The 22523-nt window shown below is 42.5% G+C and overlaps 1 protein-coding gene across 4 annotated transcripts in view; it reads left to right on the top strand.

Annotated features, from left to right (window-relative positions):
- mcf2l2 (MCF.2 cell line derived transforming sequence-like 2) overlaps positions 1-22523 on the top strand; it is a 143070-nt gene that overhangs the window by 2112 nt on the left and 118435 nt on the right. The window contains exon 1 of one of the 4 annotated variants that reach the window (XM_037770423.1): positions 11900-12229. The exons of 1 other annotated variant lie outside the window; for it this stretch is intronic. In XM_037770423.1, the coding sequence (XP_037626351.1) occupies positions 12064-12229 (166 nt within the window). In that variant the 5' untranslated portion in view covers positions 11900-12063. Of the gene's footprint in view, positions 1-11899; positions 12230-22523 lie in introns of those variants that run through there. 2 more of the 4 variants (XM_037770426.1, XM_037770425.1) reach the window with 2 other exon arrangements.

The raw sequence follows: 22523 nt of genomic DNA on the forward strand, positions 1-22523 counted from the left end.
TGAAATATGATAAACAGATTGACTCTGTTGTTAAAACAAGGTTTTTCCAGCTTCGTCTTCCAGCTAAAGTAAAGCCCTTCCTCGATCGGCGCGATCTCGAGAAGGCAATTCACGCCTTTATTAGTTCGAGACTTGATTATTGTAATGCAGGTTGGTCTCAACCAATCTTCACTCGCGAGCGTCCAACTTATGCAAAATGCTGCTGCTGCTTTTTAACTAACACTTCCACACACTTGAACACATGTTGAACACAACAAATGTTGGTGATTAGATTTGAATATATTCTTTCCGGTAAAAAGCTTATATATTTATATATATATATATATATATAATATAAAATTCCTTCTGCTGCTCTGTTCCAAACTTAATTCAAGTTATTTTAATGAACTTGTAATAAACGTTAGACAGTAATCATGATTGATGAGTACTCTTGTGAGGTTTACACTGCCTGATGTTTTCAGCTTTATTACCCAGTTTAAGCATTCGTTAGAAGAGTAATCGAATGTACATTACTTTGATGAAGTGATTAAGATAGTTACATTACCCATTACATTTTAACAGGGTAACTAGTAATCTGTAAGCTATACATATCTGAAGTAACCTTTACACATCTGCAAACGCACGTACTGATGACATTCATGTGACATGATCAAAAGCTCCAGAACTCCAGTCTCCAGTAAGGCCAACATGCTGTTTTCTCACTTTGACTTTGAAAGATGCGTCTTCTTATTCCTGCAGTCGGACGGCGTCACACATCAGCTTATTACAACTCTACAGCTATATGATGTTTTGGCATCATTTTAGACAAATTTCCCCAGATCGAGCCTAGCTGGCACATTTGGTATCTTTGGAAACTATTATTTAAAAAAAAGCTCTGTGGGTTTGAGCAATGATTGCATGTTTGCATTTAAAGATACTTCATCTTGTTGCAGGACTTGCTGCATGCCTCTCTATTTATTAACCCCAATCTCAACAAGACAGTGGTGTTCATTCTCCAGCAGGGAGCTCACTCGCTCCTGCTAGAGCCACACAGGGATCTGGGTCATGGAAATCCTCCTCCCCTTATTGATTTTACAGGCAAAAATATAATTTTTCATGCACTGATCAAGTTTGAGATTTTGGTTTTTGTTACCGTAACATGTCTTCTCTCAGACTAGTGGAAAGAAAACATTTATTTTACCACTTTGTCTATTTGCGTCTGTAGATTTCTCCTAAATTCTCCAACAGTTAGCATTAGGTAATGCCTCATTTGCATATTTAAACACAACATTTCAGAAAACTTGTAATACAAAAAACAATTGTCTTAATGTTAGTAATCAACTGGGGAAGTTTCATGGTGGTATCTATTAGTTAAACCAGTAGTGTCTTCAAACTGTAGTGAATTTTACCATCCATATCTTTAAAGGCTGTTTTCTCTCAGACCCTGAGCAAGAAATCTCCACTTCAGCAGCACTTACATCCACCAAACTTTCATTTTCATTCCTATCTAAAGAATATTCTGAAAGTTTTTACAGTTTGTTCAGATGTCATTCATAGCCTGATTTATACAACATTTTATTCCTAAAAACATGGAGAAAATCTGTGTTTTATGACTGTTGACAGTATTTTCGGATTGATGGAGTGATAAAAAGAGATATCCCTTTACTAAAAACCTTTGACTCTAATATGTCAACAAAATGAAACAAGAATTTTGAACCTGACTTTATCCAATGTTCACATTTCTCTTCTGGAGTTGTACGCATTAACACATCTTTAATAAGACAATGCCTCATTTGCACATTTAAGTTTTCAGAAAACTTGTAATACAAAAAATACTGGTCTTAATATCAGCAATCAACTGGGGGAAGTTTCATGGTGGTATCTATCAGTTTCCACTAGACAGCCTGTCGTCTGATTGTCTTGTTGAACCACCATTAGTGTCATGTGGAACAGATGGAGCAGGAGGAGCAAAAGGCTCAAATGATGGGACATAATTGATCTGAGTTGACCTGAAGGTCTCCTCGCTGTGTGTTCAATCACTGGAGATTGATCATGGGAAGCTCTCTCTATATGTCGTATGACTGACGGCCAACCTGCTCGGCCAGTCTTCCCTCCAAGGCGTCCATGTTGAGATGAAACGCCCAGCGTAGTTACTAAAATTCAGAGGTGCATGACAGACCACTTGCGTGACGACTTGCGTAGCCATGCGAAAGCCGCGATGACGTAATTTCCGGACGTGTGCATCTCGAGCCGGCCATAAACCAGGCTTTAAATTAATGTTCACACCTCAGGAATATCACATATCCACTCTTTGTGTCGACTCACATAATGATGAGATTGCTGCCCAGCCGGGTCGGACCCAGTGTGCTTATTTAAGTTGTTTCCACACGGAAGGCTGAGGATAGGCTCTTCGATGCTGGAGGAAGGCAGAGAGCAAATGCTCATCCATTCCACGCAAATGAATACAGAAGGCCGTAATCGACTCAAACATGATCCGGAGACGTGCACCGTTGTTGTTTTGCTGTGTGCTTATTTAGTTTCTTGGTGTCGAATTTGTGTTTCGCCTTGGGTATTATGGGCTTTTAGCCGAGCTGTTAGACTGTTTGCGCAACTGCCCCGGTAACAGGGGCGCTCGGGTTCAAGTTAGTTAACAATGTGTTAACAAAGCAAGGCAGCAAGCTAATCGCTAACACAGTGAGAGATTAGTACTAACACTTGCAGATCAATGATTGGTTAAAAAGGTAAACAACCAATGTTTTGAGATGGCTACTGTCTAACTTAGGTTGTCCGCCCGAACAGAGCCAACTATTTTGTCTATATCTTACTCGTCAGAGCATAATGAACAGAGATTTCGCCGTCATTTTTGTTGTCAATTTTTTTGTTAAAATTTAGAAAATGAAATAAAAGGACGTCACTGAATATTTATCCGTCAAAATTTCTTCAACAAAATGAACTCAGTTCGTCCAACAAATGTGCCCAAGTTGAGCATACCCACGCAAACACACACACGTGGAATTTTTATGTTCACATGTGATGTCCTACAGTGATTTATATTTTGTGAAATATCCCCAAATCATCATGTGCCTCCATCATACAAATTTATCACGTTGAATGTATGAAAACCACATTTGCCTAGAGTGCTGTATGTGACGTTTTCACATGCCATGATTTTCCGTGTGATAAACATGTGAAACGCATACATCTTCCTGTGTTATGGCATCATATCACATCATCATCATCATATGGAAATATAAATACAATGTGTAATTAAAGATTTCTTAGCTCCCTTTAAATGGGACGGTGCTGCTCAGTTGTACCCAGCGAGGTCAGATTTTTTAAGTATTTTTATAAAAGAATTTTCAGGTTTTGCTGTAAAATGTCTAAACTTTTTTCTCCCGTGATGTATGTATATTACAGGAAACCCATTATTCCTATAGTATTATTATGATGACATCAACTCCACCACCTATGCACGTCCACACCTATAGGCTTACACAAAATGAGCCCTCTGTCCCCTATTGGTGGCTGATGACGTCACATCACAGCAGCACCAGGATGTGTCGATGTGTCATACCGTTGTTCCCTCATGCATAATTCATGACTGTGCGCGCCGCTTTATGGATGCCTGATCTGAAATGGCTACTCCCGTCCCGCTGAAGCGTGCTGTCAGGATGATTAGCGCCGAGTCCTGCAGATAAGAGCCGGCTTGCTCAGACAGACAATCGTATTCTTGTTCAATTTAAAGCTCCTTTGAACCGAACCCCCCCCACCCCAGCAGCCTTGCTCTGTCTGTGAGCTCCTCCTAAACTGCTGCTTTATCAAAGGAGGGTGTGTTACAGCGACCTCAGGAGTGACCTTCAGAGTGTCCAGTGACAAAAAGGTCAGGCTGCAGCGAGGGATGATGCTGAATGTTGCTGTGTTTTGTTGCTCTGGGCAACCGAGAGAGTATGGAGGACAATATCTCTTTGAGTGTGCAGGGAAATTCCTGTCCTTATTATGAAAATGGGCTATAGATATAGGGATCATTTTACACATAATGCTGGATTCTTAGAGACTGCTACAATGTAGAGAGTCTGTAACATAAGGATGACTTTATGGGCCATGATCTGTTCTGTCATGAGCACTTCATACCCATTTGAGTTTTTTTTAACAGTCCTGCCAAGAGCAGTTGTGGATTTAGTGCTTTGCTCAGTGCTTATTATTCTCTTTAAGGTGTTATAGAGGTTGGGATTTCACTAGAGGGCCATAGTTTGAAGCGTAGGGCCGCTGACCAAGCGTCGGTATCTGACGAGTCGGGAGTGAGAATGTGTTGAACATAGACATGAGATTGATATCCAATTTCTCAACTCTCTCTCTAAGAAATAAAGCAAATAAACTGATTTCTGCAAAAAAATAAATGTTAAACTACTCCTATAATAATTACATTTCCAAACATAATGTTCACCTTGGTTGGCACATTACATCATCATGGAAGCTTCATGGTCCTGGGTAGGAAATAACATCCAGTGCTTTTCTCACCATCAACAACTACTGTAATCTCAAGTGTTATGTTGTGATAGCTGCTGGGGTTTGTGGTATTACCCAGAGGACCCACCCACCCGCCCCCCCAACCTTTGTTGTTATGACGTCAGAGCTGCATTCTCTGCTTCCTCTTCCTGCCTCCGATACGGGGGGTGGTGGTGGAGAGGGGTGGGTCACAATATCCTTCGGAAAGTGTTTGTCTTTCATATTGTCAGCTGGACTGAGGCCAGCTGACCAGCTCCGCTCAGAACAACACAGCTCAACAATAGAATTGATCCACAAGAGAACCGATTTCACAGAGCGGGTCAATCCTGAGCCTGATCAAGTGGGCCGAGGTCAAGTGAGCCGACACGGTGTGTTGACGAAAAGTGTCTGAGTGAAGCTCGGCCACATATGTTTCTGGTTTTACTACACCGGGTGTCTGCATGGGTGGACATGTTCACACAAATATAGACAGACAATCCGTGCAGACAAAAATCAATCTCAGACCCTCACCTGGACAGGATACATCATTTGCATTTTACTACCAACCAAGTCCTCCAAACTAAACCAGAATATTCAGTTTGTTGGTTGCCATCTAAAATGACACATAAGAGCGTCAGCATGGAAGCGTCTTACTGCTTTCACTTTTTGTTTTCACCACCTGTCAACCATGTGATTATTTCTCTCTCTCAAGAAACACTTAAGTAACACTTCCCAGCAGCTCCTTCTCTCCAAAGTACTGTTACAGTAATTTACACTTCTGATGATGAGATTGTTTTTAATGGGAATTAGCAGGTGTAAAGTCCCTTAAAATTCACCAGATAACAAAACCACCTCACAATTCATACCTTAAAAGGGCCTTCATTTTTCGACTAAGGTGAAACTCAGTGATGGGTGTCGAGCTATCTGGTAAAAGTTAAGGAGTTTACTGTAAAAGTAGAGATATGTTGTTTTTTAGGCATTTGAACAAACAACTAATGCTGTTTTCCCTCTCGGCATGTCCTATCTATACCACTTGTTCCTCTGAGAAGTGATAGTGATTCAACGTAGCGTGACATGATAGGACCAAGAAGTAGAGCTGCCCTGAGGGCTTGTCAATCACATTTGTTTATTGGATTAATTCCAAAGTGTCTGAAACGAGAAAACGACTTGTATTTTCGTTTCATCCTCCCCTCCCTGATCCCGGGTGCCTGATCCAGGGTGCCTGATCCCGGGGGTCTGCTCCTGGATGCCTGATCCCGGGTGTCTGATCCCGGGGGTCAGATTTTAGGTCCTGGGCCTTAAACCACTACAGATGCTTTTCTCCATTCACTGCTGGCACTCTGTGTTGTCAGTGTTGCTGACGGAGGCCAGCCTGTAAGCATCAAAGGGGGTTTTGGATGAAGATATCCTAAAATTGTGGCTGAACAGAGAGCAGAAAACAGCAGCTGTTCCTTTCAGCTGTTGGACTGGTGGGAACATTCTGCTCATCAATTATTCAAGTGCTGAAGGTAGCATATGAAACGTCACAGACTAATAGCAGACATTTCCAGTGAGTCATTACTCATTACTCATCGTGTGGATCCTCACAGGATGTGTTTGGCCTGGTTCAACATTTCAATTCTTTTACTGGTAATGTCATCCATGATGTAATGACGCCTCCTCCCTGCAGCTGATTATTACAGTACACAGTTAGGACAGTTGTTCATCCTGTTGAAGTGTTCTTGAACACCTCTGACTGATGTATTCAATCCTGAGTGTTATGTCTCTTCTGGTTTATTGAAACTTGGAAAAAATGGTTTTGGCACTTGACGGAGCGTGTGACCTGTGCAGGAAAAGTGACATGTATCACTGCTCTTTGGTGCTTAATTGGTGAGTCATGCTTCTGCCCCTGTTGGTGTTCTCTTGTCGTAAGGTTTCTTGGATTGACTGCATTTTGAATCAGGCTAATCATCCTGGTCTATTTAGACTGGGTCGGACTGTCCTCGGATTAGAGTTTGGGTAGGTTTTTTCACACCCAGTCTGTTTTGTAATCATCGTAAACATGTGCAATGAGGGAATATTAAAGTGGTGACTGCTCGTGTTTCTTGCCCCGTCAGAAGTTACTGTAGCTATGTTGTTATGTAATCTTCGTTCTATGGACATTTTGCAATTTGTTGTTCCCAAAGTACGAACTCAATTGGGAAAGAAAGCTTTTAGGTTTTCGGCACCTACTAATTGGAATAATTTACAATCTGATCTTCAACTTCAAAAACTCAGTTACCTTGAATGAGTTTAAAGCTCTGAGTGAAATCGCTGCAGTCCAGGTTGTCTGTGTGCAAGTGTTTTTTATGAGCAAGTTTTAATGTTGTTAACTTACGTGTTGTCTGTTACTTCTTCTATAACTGTGTCGCTGCTATCTTGGCCAGGTCTCCCTCATAAAAGAGATCTTTGATCTCAATGGGACTAACCTGGTTAAATCAGGGAAAATAAATAAATAAATACTGACATGTTAAATGGTAAATGGACTTGCATTTATATTGCGCTGTTCTAGTCTTCCGACCGCTCAAAGCGCTCTACACTACTTGTCAGTATTCACCCATTCACACACACATTCATACACTGATGGCAGAGGCTGCTAAGGCGCCAACTTTGCCCATCAAGATCTAATCTAAATACTCATTCAAACACCGATGGCTATGCCTTCGGGAGCAATTTGGGGTTAAGTGTCTTGACATCAGAAACTACCGTCTGGTTCGGCCTGGAATGGACCCGCTGGTCAGTCCTCCCCTGGCTGTTGTTTTTTGTATAGACTGGGTTTGTGTTGTAGTTTCAGTAGCATGGCTAAATATATAACCTTGTGTGTGTGTGTGTGTGTGTGTGTGTGTGTGTGTGTGAGACTCTTTGCCCTGTAAGGCGGCATCCTTTACGCTTTGGTTTCACACAGATACACATGGCACTTGAACAACAAAGCCATGTAGACTGGTGATTTATAGGTGGAAAAGTTCTATTTCCAATGAGCAGGCCTCTGATGCAAGCAAAAAAAGCTTTGATGGTGACACTGGGAGGGCCTCAGTCAGTGCTGGAAGTGGGCCGGTACTCACCGGCACTCCTTGGCGTACTGTGACTTTTTCTTGCAAGCTGCCGTGCTCTCCTCTGCCCTCTCCATATCAGCTTCTCTGGGAGATTCATAATAATTACTTCTTCTTTTTCCACTTTAAGCACTGGCTTCAAGGAAGAGGGCTGGGACTGTAAGACCACAACTGGATCTGATTCTAAACACTTCCTCACAAACATAATGGGAAATGTCTAGAACAGAGGTCTAGAAGAGGAAGCGAGACGCAGGCTGTGTGCTTCCCCAGAGCAAGAGGAAGCTCTATGATTTAACTCCAGACGTCTTTATGATTTATGCTCCTCCTCACGTCTGTTTACTTTCAACTTATGTACGTAGCACACTGCATTGTGTATTGTGCTCTAAGCACTGCCAAAATGCTTCTGGTGCAACAGCAGCCCTCTGGCTGAATGCATCCAGTGTAGCCGTGGTCTGCAAAGTATAAAGGTTGTTTCCATGAAATGGTAAAAAAAAGGGAAAGAATGAATGAGTAAAAAAGAAAAAAAAAGTGAAGGTGATGAAGGGCAAATGATGGGGGTGCTGCTCCTCCACATATAGTCTTTCGTACAAGTATGTAATAAAATAGAAAATCCTCTTTCATGGGGACACAGATGAGGGAGGAGGAGGAGGGGGGGAAAGGAAAGGTGGGAGTAAACAGGGAAGGATGCAGAGGGGAAGGGAAGTCCCCGCTGCCTGATGGGAGTATTGTTGAGGATATTTGTGTAAACGGTGGTAAGAATTGAGCCGCTCAGCCGATCACAAGGCTGCCAGTAGAGGCTCAGACCCGCTCTGACGAAAACACTCACATTCCTACTCTGTCTCTCTCTCTCTCTCTCTCTGTCTCTCTCTGTCTCTCTCTCTTTCTTGCTCTGTTACACTCAAAGAGGAGGGCTGGTCCTGCAGTCCTGCAGTGTTGAGGGAGACCACACAGCCCTGAGGACTGGACTGTAGTGTCACCTGTGTATGTGTATGTGTGTGTGTGTTCTGTTGCTGTGGACGTCAGACTGGACGCTGGTGTAGCGTGCGGTGCAGCCCCTCCTGTCTGTGTGGATTGTTTCAGGGCAGCAGCAGCAGCAGCAGCAGCATGGGATCAGTAATGTGTAAGTGATGGACATATTGACCATTGTTACATGTGTGTGTGTGTGTGTTGTGTGGAACAAGTGGGACATGATGTACTCCTGCTTGTTTGCTTGGTAAACCTCTGGCATCGCCACCCATGAGAGTCCAAAGTTGGGACATTTATTGGAGAGTCTTAGTCTATACTGGTGGAGTTTAGTGTGGAGCTCAATGTTACTGAGGGACGGCCCTTTCCTTCAGGAGGTCCAGTGGCCCCAAGTCGTGTTGTTTTGCTTGTGATTTTGCCATTGAAGAGCAGTATTATTAATAGACTACAGCGGTGTTCATATGGTAATGAAGTGGTAGAGGTTGCAGTGGGGACTCTGTACCACTACATTTAATGTGATTTTATAAAATATAACACTTGATATCAAAGGCAATTGTTGCATTGCATTTTCGCAGATTTTCTGAGCCTCAGAGTTAAGTATCTAGTTTTTATTAGATATGCCAAATGCCTTAATTTTAGGCACATTACCTGCAGAAATAGCATAGTAGTAATTGGCATTGTATATGAAAATATAATGCCAGCTTAAAGGGATAGTTTGGGTGTTTTGAAGTGGGGTTGTATGAGGTACTTATCCATAGTAGGTGTGTTACTTACAGTAGATGACGGTCAGTGCGCCCCCAGCTTGGAGGAACAGACAGGAGCACCGACACCGGAGCAAAGCAACACAGTGCTGTGGACAGGGGCGGCAGAGAAACGTATTATAGCCACCTAAATGAAAGGCGAACCCAAACAAATCAATATCAGTTTAAATGTACGCTATATTTAGAATATTTTCACTTCTTTATCTTGCTGTCAGACAGCCCTTTCCTTCTCCTTTCTGAAGGGGAACTGAACTATAAGTGAAATTGATCTATTCTCACTTTGACACACACAGCATCAAGGCGTTTTACTTTCAGTTCGCTGTCGGAAAATATCCTAATTATAGCGTACACTTAAATGGATATCGTTTTTTTTAGGTTCGCCTCTCTTTTAGGTGGCTAAAATACATTTTTCTGTCGTCTCTGTTGAAAAGTTGTGTACCAGTCACTTCCTTAGACATTACTTTCATTTATAATTGAGCTCATTATCGTCTTTCTTCTTTAACATATGAATTTGGTCTTTAGTTGTGGATGCAATTGCAGATGTGTGTGTGTGTGTGTGTGTGTGTGTATATATATATATATATATATAGAGAGAGAGAGAGAGAGAGAGAGAGATTTTGGCATGGGGGTCTGAACATCATATTTCATTTCAAATACTCCTCTGTTAAGAGAAACACAAGATGATAATAACTAAATAACAAAATTAGCCTTGAGAGGCATATTTAATGATGTAAATTGAAACAAACTAACAAAAACAAAAATGATTTCATGATCAAAGCTCTTGAAGTGCAATGACATGAAATGAAATGCTGTTTTATGGTTTGTGGTTGAAACGTGCAGTCATGACATTTCATAACTGTCAAGGACATTATTTTTTGTGTAGTTTAGATTATTTGACATTATGAGAAGAAGGAAATTAAATCACATGGAGTGTAGGACGACAAAAAAACGAAACAGAAAACAAAGTTCTACAATAAAGTCAAAGACTTAATTTCATTGTGGTCTTTGATGGAATGAAAGCAAAGCTGCAGGAGTCCAGGTAACTACGTGACATCATACAACCAACCAACACAATATATACCTACTGTACTGTATGTCACCAGAGATAAAATCACTTTTGATTCTATAGTATATCATAGTATCTATTCTATTTTTTCTATCTGTTAGTTACTTCTGGAGCTGTAGTGCTGTAGTTCCAAAGTCATTTTTAATAAAATTACCACAAATCAAGTAACCTGACGCGCCAGATGGTTTGTTACCATCTGAGAAGCCGTCAAGCTGTTTCTTTAAAAAAAATACTTGACAGGTGATTGGATGAACCATCTGTCAATCAAACTCTTGCCAAAGTCAGTCGGGAGAAGAGCAAAAACATGTTTTCCATCGAGAAAAGCCTTCAGTGCCGTTCTGTGCTCTTCTTCCAATCAAGACATACTCTCCAGCTCTGATAGAACTGATGCTATTGCAGCATCTACACTAACCATGGATGTATTAAGAGAACTGGATACAGCATTGGAGGCGGGGTCCCATTTATTCCTATGAAAGTTGCTCATTGACGCATGAAGCCTAAATGGCTCGACTTCCGCCTGGAAAAGTACCCGGATCTTGGGCACATGGAACATGCGCGGTAGCGTCCGCTCGGTGGTCCCAATGTCACGCTGTCGTCACGGCTTGCGCTCCAGCCTCAGTCTGGCTCTCATTACATGAACGGAGGAAGAGAAATAACTCTGGATTCAGCTATTAGTGCGTTTTACAACTTTAAAACCTTAATTTTTTAAATAAGGGCTATTTAAGTGTTCGTACTGGGAAGTTGATTCACCTAAAAAAAATGATCCTCTGGGTTACAGACGTCTCTTTCCCAATGTAAGTCTATGGGAAAAAGTATTTTTGGGCCCAATGGCATCACGTGACGGACACGGAAGTTGCAATACCGCCGTCTTGCCACTACAAAAGTTGGGATCGACGACCGGCGCACTTCCTAGGGGCTTGATACTAACCTCTTCAGGAGCCGCCATTGTTGTCTAGCACCAACAGTCGCCTCTCTGTGTCGTCACACACACCTATAAGCCACGCCCCCTAGCTGCAGTAGCTCTTCACGGGATGCTGATTGGTCTGGACACTGGTGGTTCGGACGCAAACCCGTTACTTGAAGCCTGGATTTTCATGTGATCTTGTGATTATCGGGAGAATCCAGCTACCGTGTAAGGTAACAAATCAAGTGCCGTACAGCAAACCTGGGGCCCTAAAAGCCCCCTGCAGTTGCTATTCCAGCCCTTCAACAAGATTTTGTTGACTGGTTATTGTTATAACATGAGATTCCTACATAACGCTAGCTACTTGCAAAATAGAAGTTCTGAAATGAGCTTCCCTGTTAGTGCCTCACAAAAGTGTGATTTCACATCAGTTGCGTTCTGTGAGGAATTTTGAAAAAAAGTGGCCAAAGCTTGAGTGTGTGTCTGCTGTAATCCGGTCGCACCGTATCTTAAAATAACACCTCAGCGATGGGATGGAGTCGGTATAGTGTGGAGTCACTCTCTCACGGCAGGCTGTAGTTGTTTGTGGTAGTCACACAGGCAGGCTAATGTCCTGTAATAGGCTTTACTTTCTAATGCAGAGATTATGACGGAGAGAGGGAAGCAGGGAGGCAGGCAGGCAGCTGCAGTGGCATTGCTGTTTGACTGTGTGAGTGTAAAAGACGCATCGAGGCAACATGGATTACTGCATTGTCTCTGCTGAAGGGCCAGTGGGCAGGCTTGGTGGGTAGATACGGTATAGAGAACACACACCCAGGTGCGGTGAGGTGCCTGGAGATGGATGCTCTAGGCACGCTGCGATGCCAGACCCTCCTGACTCGCTGTCCACGCTGTGGTAAAGATGGACCAGCCTATTCCACTGTACGGATCTCCCTCGCTGAGATGGAGGCTTACCACCACCTCCTGGGGTTGTGTCAGGACACCGAGTCGCCCATACTAAGAAGTATGTCTACCCATCCCTCCATCCTTCACTCCATGCCTCGCCTCATCTGTCCGTTTGTGTTTTAGTGTCTAAAGCCTGTTTTTGTTTGAGCTTTGCCAATGCATCACAGTACTTGGACAGCTACCTGGCTTGACGAAGAGCTGTGTCTCAGTTGTGTGATTGACATGGTTGATAGGACGCCCTGTCTGCAGTTGGTCCCCTGTGTCTTGTAGTGTCTTTTTGACCTGGTTAGGTAAATGCTGGAACAATTTGAAATAAATAAGATAGTAACAGACAGGTATGCACTTTGAATATTTATTATATTATTTTATATGCCTTGGTGCTCTGAGATAAATGCTTATGTCACCATGCTAACATTCTCACAATGGCAACGCCGACAAGTTGATGTTTAGCTGTGTTTGAAATCCCATACCAACATACTGCATACTCAATCAGTATGTACTGCATAGGCTACTGGCTACTAAATGAACGACTCAGTGTGATTTTGCATGCCATAGGGCCGTAAGTGTAAGCGACTCCCTCGGGATCAATCCCTCGCCGTCATCACCCTCTGCTACCTTTCCATCAAGTAAACACAAGCTGGCGTGTCTGTTGGCTACTCCCTGCAGCAGTCCAAGGATTGGTACGTGATGTCACCGTCATATGGGAGTGCTTCGGTGGTGTCACCTGCTGATCCTTAGCAGTCTTATTTCAGACCACAGCAGAAAGCTCAGCTTGTGTGGAACGCCACCGCACTACTCGATCAATAAAAGAGCTGAGCCACTGAAAGGCTTTGATTCAGAAAACAGCGACGCTATACCACAACGCTACTGAGACACGTAGTTAAACTACTGTAGTAACGCCGCTACTTGTACCCAACACTGAAAACAATTCCACTGATCTTCAGGTGGTACGGGGTCACGTTTTTAACGAAAACAAGTTTTCTAAATGTCACATCTCCAAAAAAAATCGCAGCTAATCTCCAAACAGATGTTATTTGGATAAACTGACCTCATATTGGAATTGTAAACAGATGCTTTCTCGCATGAAAACATATTAAAACTTAATAAAGTGACATATTAACAGCTTTTAGCCTCAAAATCTCACAAGACTGACAGCCGGTCTAAAGGCACCGCAGAGGCAATGCATTGTGGGGCAGTTGAGTACGTGAAGTAAGCTCACGTCTCATATTTCAGAGATTCTTGCTAACGTAGTTTACATCTGGGCCTTTCTCGCGTACACAGAAATCCACATATTATGCAGTGTGAACACAATACATACTCAACTTCACATCATACTTTGTATGAACAGCATGTTAGTATGAAATTTCGAATACAGCCTTCGAATACATGTTTACCATGTTTACCACCTTGATTTGGCGTTTTAGTAGAGGTGTCATGATACGTTTTTACTAGGATACAATTTCCATGGTTCCGATACGATTCAAGGACGATATTTGGCTCATCTAGAGCAATACGATACGATTTAATGACTTGAAATCGATACAGTAACTTTTTTTTGCCAAAATTTTAATCAGTGTGACTGTGAAATAAATATCTGATACTGGACAGTGCAGGTCAGGATTTCTCAAAGTTTTTCTTGTAAGGCGATTAATGGCAAATACATATAGCTTTTATTTGAAAATAATAAAAAGTGCAACTGCAGGACCTGCTGTTTCAGTTCTCAAGATACAAGGCAGTACAATATTTAACACAAAATATAATAAACCAACTTCTATTCAGGTTAAATGAACAGTGGTTTGACCTGCTGCTTCTGTCCTCATTTTCAGTATAAACGGTAGAGCAATAATACAGTGATCAACCGCTGATAGTGATCAAACAGCTTGGGACACTAATCATTCCTCTATAAACGCTGTTTAAATAATCTGCTTATAGTAATCCAGTAGTCCACCTACAGGGTTCATTTGGGGTCTTTTCATACATGAAAACATACAGAAAAACATTTTAAAACCACGTTAGGCTAACGTTAGTTGAATTTCTGTTTTGTTTTTTTACTTTACTCCCGTGATAATTTGCTCTCTGGCTGAATACGTGAGGCTGATGCTGCGGGCACATACTATAGATATCATGATGGGGAAAGGAAAGTCATTTTCTCTGAATCTTCTTCCTCTGGTCCAGCCATCTTCTATATCACGTCTTTCCAGTGGTTGGCGCAGGCGAGCGCAGCGGCATTTGGTTTGGCCAGGTCATCGTTGGTACATTGTGGAGCTTGGCTACATCTCATGATGTGTTCCATGGTTTGGGATTTGCCAAAAACACATGCATTGGAAGTTGTTATTTTCCATTTCTTCATGGACACCTTGCAGCGTCCTTCACTGGCCCGCAGGCGGTTCAGTGTTTTCCAGACAGTCCAAGGTTGGTCATGGCCGGTAGCGAGGCATTCATCTGGGGTGATGCCTCTCTCCATCCATTGGGTTGTCTGGCTGCCAAGGCTGCTCCACTGGTTCTGCCATTCAGTAATCCTGGCATCAGTTGGGGTGGTCTACAGAACTTCAGTGGTGTCCAGGAAACGTAATGAAAAAACGACAGCTCACGGGGAAACCGCCTGTGGGTGAAGCCGCCCTCGTCAAGTGGATTGATAGCGCATGAAACTCTGCCCACCGGCTTCTGTACCAGGTGAGAGAGGAGGAGTCCAGTGCGCCGTTTGTCTGTATGCGCGCCATGGATGCTTGCTCGCACTGCAGAGGGCATAGCTGGCAAGCTGGCACATGTCTGGAGAGTGAACCAGAGTAACGTTTAACATTTCTTTACTAATAAAAGTGCTAAAATAACACTTTCATATAACATTTGTCGTACTTAAATGCAAGATGCAAATCCTTAGTATCAATGAAATTGATTTCTGCGTTTTCAAATCGATTTTATATCAATATATGTCTCCCGTCGTAGGAATATAAATCGATACATCGATGTAGTAGATGAATCGTTACACCACTACGTATTAACACGGCTGGTGGGAATGGCCAAATACAGATTCTGATCTGATGACTAGTAACTGTGAATGTAGACCAAATCTTGAAGCTGGCATTTGTTTGGAGGTTTAAATGGATACCATCCAGTGGCTGTGTAGCACATATTTGACTTCACTATTGGATTACTGTTCTGTACTGTACTGTCTTGGATCAAGTCCTGATAAAGGAACATGTCATGTTGGTGGCAGTGATACCCTGGTTGATGAATTCATTTGCTTAAATGTTTTGCGTGAGTAACTGTCTCTTGCAGGACAAGTGAAGCGCTCTTGTTGCTGCTGATGTTCCACTTGTGTATGAAGATGACATTTAAACCTGCAGTAGGCAGAATGTTTTTAGCATTACTGGGCAAATATTCCATAATAACCTTTCAGCATATTGTAATTCAAGTGTTCTGAGAGAAAACTAGACCTCTGCACCTCCTCATGGCTCTGTTTTCAGGCTTTAAAAACTCCAGAGCAGCTGGTAGCAGCTGTTATAAGGTGAAGCTCACGTCCAGGCAGTTGCAAGCAATGCTGCATTCCTCAGAAGGAGAATAATGACAGACTTTATGGGGGAAACGCTCAAAATAACATCACAGTGGGCAGAAAGAGGACTTGAACAGAAACAATATGACTCATATAAGATGACCCTGGTCTACATGGAACAACATTCTTCAGACTAAACCTCCCGGCTCTCCCGTTAACATTCAAACATTTCCGCTCAGGAAAGGCTGGATAGAACGTTTGTTAGGTCATCTGAAGATGCTGTCTAACAATCAGATCAAAGCCCTGTCATACAAACACGCTGTTCTAACAAGAGAATGAGCAGGTAGGACATCGAAAAACGTTGAAAATGAGCAACATCCATCACACTATGATGATATTTAGTCTATTTAGTCTAAGATCTCTTTTACATAAGATAGCTCAGAACAAAGTTTTTTAATTGTCAACAAAATGCACAAGAAAAACCAAAGACCAAAAACCAAATAATAAGTATTGTGTGTAAGCCTGATATATATATGTATATATATATATATATATACATATATATATATATATATTATTCCTCTGTGTCACAGAGCTCCACTGCTCCAAAAACTATTAAAAACACATCCTTTAAAGAAAATGGTATTTATTTTCTTTTATAAAAACAATGGAAGAATCATGAACGAAAGCCACAGCCGCCCTATGATGTCAGTCTATTGAATGCATATTCATGTGACCACTCATGGCCAATTCATGTCATATAGCAGACAGTCCTGTGGGAAGACAACAAGGTCAAGGGTTAAAACAGTGAGTGGGTTTATGTACACTCCGACACAGGGGTCTGCAACATACGGCTCTTTAGCCCCTCTCCAGTGGCTCCCTGTGGATTTAAAAAAAAAATTGTGGAAATGAATAACTGTTTTTTTGTTTACATTTTCATTTTTATTTATCATTGTTGTAGGTCTATGGTACAACGGTAAGACGGAGTATTAGGGCCACATTGAGGAAAAAAATAAATCTGAGATTTTGAAAAATAAAGTCATAATATTACGAGAGCAAAGTCGTAATATTATAAAGTAGTCATTTTACGTGTTATTTTTATCTCGTAAAGTTATGACTTTGTTCTCATAATATTACGACTCTTTTAGAAGTTTTTCTTGTAAGGGAATCAGGGATAATTTAATTATGGATAAAAACAAGTAAACAACGATTAATGGCAAATACATACACCTTTTATTTGAAAATAATAAAAAGTGCAACTGCAAGACCCGCTGCTTCAGTTCTCAAGATATAAGGCAGTTTAATATTTAACAAAAAATATAATAGACCAATTTTTATTCAAGTTAAATAAACAGTGGTTTAGCCTGCTGCTTCGGTCCTAATTTTCAATATTAACGGTAAAGCAATAATACAGAGATCAACCGCTGATAGTGATCAAACAGCTGATAGTGATCATTCCTCTACAAACGCTGTTTAGATAATCTGCTTATAGTAATCAAGTAGTCCACCTACAGTGTTCATTTGGGGTCTTTTCATACATGAAAACATCTGGAAAAACATTTTTAAACTACGTTAGACTAACGTTAGTTGAATTTCTGTTTTGTTTTTTACTTTACTCCCGTGATAATCTGCCTCGCGGACCGTCTGCTCTCCGGCTGGATACGTGAGTCTGATGCTGCGTGCACATACAGTAGATATCATGACGGGGAAAGGAAAGTCATTTTCTCTGAATGAAAATATGATAGCGCAAAAGCGGGGAAAGCACCTGTAGCTGAAGCCGCCCTCGCCAAGTGGATTGATGGCGTCTGAAAGACTGGTGTCCGCCTCCTTCCACGCCGCTACCGGGTGGGAGCGAGAAGTCCAGTGCTCCGTTCGTCTGCATGCACGCCATGGATGCATGCTTGCGCTGCAGAGGGCAGAGATGGCAAGCTGCCACATGTCTGGAGAGTGAACTGGAGTAACGTTTAACATTTCTTTACTAATTAAAGTGCTAAAAAACACTTTAATAACATTTGTTGTCCTTAAATACAAGGTGCAAATCCTTAGTATCGATACAATCGATTTTTGCGTTTCATATCGATTTTATATCGATATACGTCTCCGTGAAGGACAACTTGCCGAGTACCTATTGATGTAGTTGGATCGTAGGAATATAAATCGATACATCGATATAGTAGATGAATTGTTACACCCCTAATGGAACAGTAACACACTTTGGATAGCAGCCTGTGTTTAGTGCAGTGCTAACGTTTTAGCATTACATTGTGATGTATGGGGATGTTTTCGGTGTCTGTGTTCTCATCGCTTCAGTGTGTTGACTAATGAGGAGTATCCCAGGCCCTGCTGTTAGTTCTGTTTCAGTCCCTGTGACCATCAAACCAAACATACCGACAACCACACACACGTTAACACATAATATACATGTTAGTGCACACACTCTTACACCACAGAAGGATAATGACATTCATTTGTGTTTGTAGTGAGTCAACCCTGGTGTGTGTGTGTGTGTGTGTGTGTGTATGTGAGAGAGAGACCCGTTATCAGCGGATCCTGTCATTAGACATCCTCTGATTGTGTTCTTGCGCTGACGCCTTCTTCCTGAGAACCAATAGGAAACCCCCCTTCCCCTGGACCTTGAGGAGCAGCCTACCAAAATAACACCAGCTCTGCACACTGTATGTGTGTGTGCGTGTGTGTGTGTGTGTGTGTGTGTGTGTGTGTGTGTGTGTGCGTGCTAATAAGTGTACTTATTACAGCAAGTGTGCCTTAGTGCTTTTACAGTAGTCACACATAGTTGTGTGTCTGTAATTGTGTGCATCACTGTGTACGTGCCAGTGTCAGTGTGTCTGTGTGTCTCTGCAGTGTGGGCTTGCTGGTTGAACATCATGAGATGTTCAGGTCCTGCAGGCTCGGGGAGCGCTGGTCACATGTCGACTCTAGCAGCAGAATAACAGCGGTAGAAGAAACAGAAGAGCCTTTTATAACTATACTCACACTTCTGAGAGAGAAGGGCTCTGTATGAAAAACAGCTTATTAATGCAACCACATCTTCTAAGAATTAAACAGAAGGAACGACCAAGGAAGGCTTCGGTGAGCTTTTGGTGACCTAATGTACAGGTCCAGATACAAGCAGAGGAGCAGCTGCACAGATGCCCACACTTTGTTAACAATGCCAATGTAGTGTACCACAGATTGCTCTACTACTGGTCATCAGATAGAGACTCAGTGTAATCTCCCTTCTTATGTAAGCTCTTTAACACACACTCTATTGTGAGTGTGTGGGAAGTCTGCTGCTAAGTGGTAGGAAGACTGAGCTGAGACACCATAGTCAGTACCCAACTGACACACACACACACACACACACACACACACACATATATACTGTATATATATACTGTATATAAGACACATAAAGGCTTCAAAATTCACCAGTGAGATACTTCCTGACATATTTTATATGGTACAACAAAAGGTTAAAATCTCTTCAGCTTGTGTTAACCACAGACCTTATTTCAGGCATCTAACTAAAAACCCATTCAGAAAACCCATTGACCTCCAGACGAGGGAACAGGAAATGCTAAAATGCTAACTCATTTCTGGGTTTTAGGACTCATTCCTGCAGCTCTCTGTTGTGGTTTGTATTCATTCAGTCAAACATTACAGAGCCGGTCTGGCAAAGATCTGCCCTCTACTGAGTGCACTTTTTCTAGTTGGCCTTTTGAACGGTTTACTTGACTAAAACATTCAACCAGGAAATCGTATTGGAAATAAAAGCCTGAGCCCAATCACTTCAGAACTTAGCAATTTTCGTGAGTTGAAAATTGCTAAAAATGCGATCTTGCAGCGGAAAAATAATAGGTTTCCTTGCACTTTTGTGCTCGTGCCCTAATTATGCACAAAGAAGCTTCCATAGTAATAATTTATGGGAACACATTTAACTGTGAATCTTATTTCTTTTTCCATTGTTGTCCAAAAACTATGATAAAGTCTCTGTTAAAGAGTCTCCACCCTTACTGGCAGACGGAGGTTCAGAGCCATTTGAACTGATAATGTTAGCTTAGAGACTAAAAAATGCACTTGAGTCCATCATCTGGTCTATAAAGGTCACTTCCACAGGCGGAGGCCGTCCTCATAAAACACTTCAGACACATCGATACTCTGACGAGCGTATAACATCCATCTATGCGTGCGCTCACACACACTATTTTTCTCTCACACACACATCTCTTTCTTTTTCACATACACCACAGAGTGTCTCTGCCCTCCCTCTCTGACTTCTGATTGGCTGTTAGCTGCTTCACTACAGCTGGAGCTGGAAAAAGTGACCACAGTAACACCCACACACACACACACACACACACACACACACACACACACACACACACACACGCACAGTTCAGGGCTCTGCTCCAGTTGTGTATATGTCAGTGAAACCTGAGGAAAGAGAGAGAGAGAGAAAGCTTGAGATTTGTTGGTCTGGACGTCTGGAACAGCTGATGATGAGGACGGTGATGGCGATGATGATGAAGAAGCAGCTGCTGACAGAGCAGGGCTGCTGCTGGATGTTGTATCGTCCTCGCTGGTGTCGGATACCGTGAGATTACTGTCACTTAACGGGATTACTGCTTTTCTCTGTGAAGGATTTACATGTATGCCTGTGTATGTGTTGGAGCCAGGGAGGCGTGAAGATGAAGAGTGTCAAACATGTTATAGGTAGGCCTAATGTTCACACACACACACACACGCAGAAGTCTGGTCTCACTTTGTTTGGTCTTTACTTCATTTAGTGTCTCTTTCTGTATCACTCCCTCAAAACCAGCTGAAACGTTACCCATGGCTGTAGATTTACAGTGTAAATGTTTACTGTATAATATATACACACACACACACTGTGTTGTTGTCAGGGAGGAACACACACACATACATGCTTCTCTCTGTCTGCCTGCTGTCATTTTTTGTTCCATTCGTCCAGTCTTCACCGCTGCAGTCGGCTGGTTAGGTGATTTAGTTCTGGTGACTTTTAAATTGTCGATGATGGGATCTTAGTTTAGTCTTCACGTGGGGCTGTGATCTACTTGTGCTTTGACATGGATCTTTCTGAGACGGCCCCTTTAAATGTGAAGTAAACAACATAATAATACTGGAGGTAGAGCTGGTGGAGCTCATACTTTTATCACTTTGTTTCATTTCTGGTGCTCAGCCTCAGGATCAGCGTCTGGAATGTGGTGGGGGTGGGGTGGCTGTGTTGGTTGAATGCTAACCTCTTCATATTCAGTGCTTTTTGGTACTCATTAAACATTGATGTGGTAATAAACCCACTATACACAAAAGTGGTAGCATTTCAGCAAACACAGTGTTATTGAAAATGAGCCTCAGTGCACGCAATATATGCCGAGAGAGCCGACAGCACAGAGAGTGTTTATACTGGACTGACAACTTTAAGATGTGCTGCACATACAGTATAGGACATGAAGCAGGTTTCCAGTACAAAGTCAATGGAAAAACAAGAGTGGGCCTGAATATTTAAGTTAAAGTTAGTGCTCATCCCGGATCTTTATGGCTCTGTAAAGGTACGGAGACGAGAATAAAAAGCAGAGAGACGGGAGGAAAATAACAGAAAGAAGTGGAGTTCCTGGTGAGACATAGCACAGACACACACACACACACACACACACATATAAACAGATTCTGCATTCATATGTAGAGGGAGTTCCAAATTTCGGTGTTACAGGTGCTCGTTCAGAGCAGGCCGATTGGTCGAGAAGCGCTCGTCACTCGTTGACTACGTGAAAGTGAAGAAGAAGAGTTGGGTTGTAACGGTAGTATATGCAGCATCCAGCAGCAAAAGGGAACTGCAGTCAATGAGCCGCGGAATGTAAACGCCTGCTGCTGGACAACATGCTTGACATGCTATATATATATATATATATATATGGGTGGAATATATTAGAAGCAAGTGAACATTTTGAACTTTGTGTTCACTCCATATACTGTGCCGATCAGCCATAACATTATGACCACCTGCCTAATATTGAGTAGGTCCCCCTTTTGCTGCGGAAAACAGCCCTGACCCGTCGAGGCATGGACTCCACTAGACCTCTGAAGGTCTGCTGTGGTATCTGGCACCAAGCCGTCAGTAGCAGATCCTTTAAGTCCTGTAAGTTGCGAGGTGAGGCTTCCGTGGATCGGACTTGTTTGTCCAGCATATCCCACAGATGCTCGATCGGATTGAGATCTGGAGAATTTGGAGGCCAAGTCAACACCTCGAACTCGTCGCCGTCCACATGATGTAAAAGAAAACGTGATTCATCAGACCTGGACCACCTTGGAGGTCCAGTTCTGATGCTCACGTGCCCATTGTAGGCGCTTTTGCCGGTGGACCCGGGTCAGCACTGGGCACCCTGACCGGTCTGCGGCTACGCAGCCCCATACGCAACAAACTGCGATGCACTGTGTGTTCTGACACTTTGCTACCGGAACCAGCATTAACTTTTTCATTTGAGCTCCAGTAGCTCTTCTATTGGATCAGACAATACGGGCCAGCCTTCGCTCCCCACGTGAATAAATGAACCTCGGGTCTGACCCTGTTGCCGGTTCACCAGTTTTCCTTCCTTGGACCACTTCTGGTAGGTCCGGACCACTGCAGACCGGGAACATCCCACAAGAGCTGCAGTTCTGGAGATGCTCTGACCCAGTCGTGTAGACATCACTATTTGGCCCTTGTTGTCAAAGTTGCTCACATCCTTACGCTTCACCATTTGTTCTGCTTCCAACACAAAGTTCAAAATTCAAAATGTTCACTTGCTGCCTAATATATCCCACCCACTGCCAGGTACCATTGTAACGACATAGTCGATGTTAT

This window comes from Sebastes umbrosus, chromosome 5, assembly GCF_015220745.1.
Source record: "Sebastes umbrosus isolate fSebUmb1 chromosome 5, fSebUmb1.pri, whole genome shotgun sequence".
NCBI classification, from domain to species: Eukaryota; Metazoa; Chordata; class Actinopteri; order Perciformes; family Sebastidae; genus Sebastes; species Sebastes umbrosus.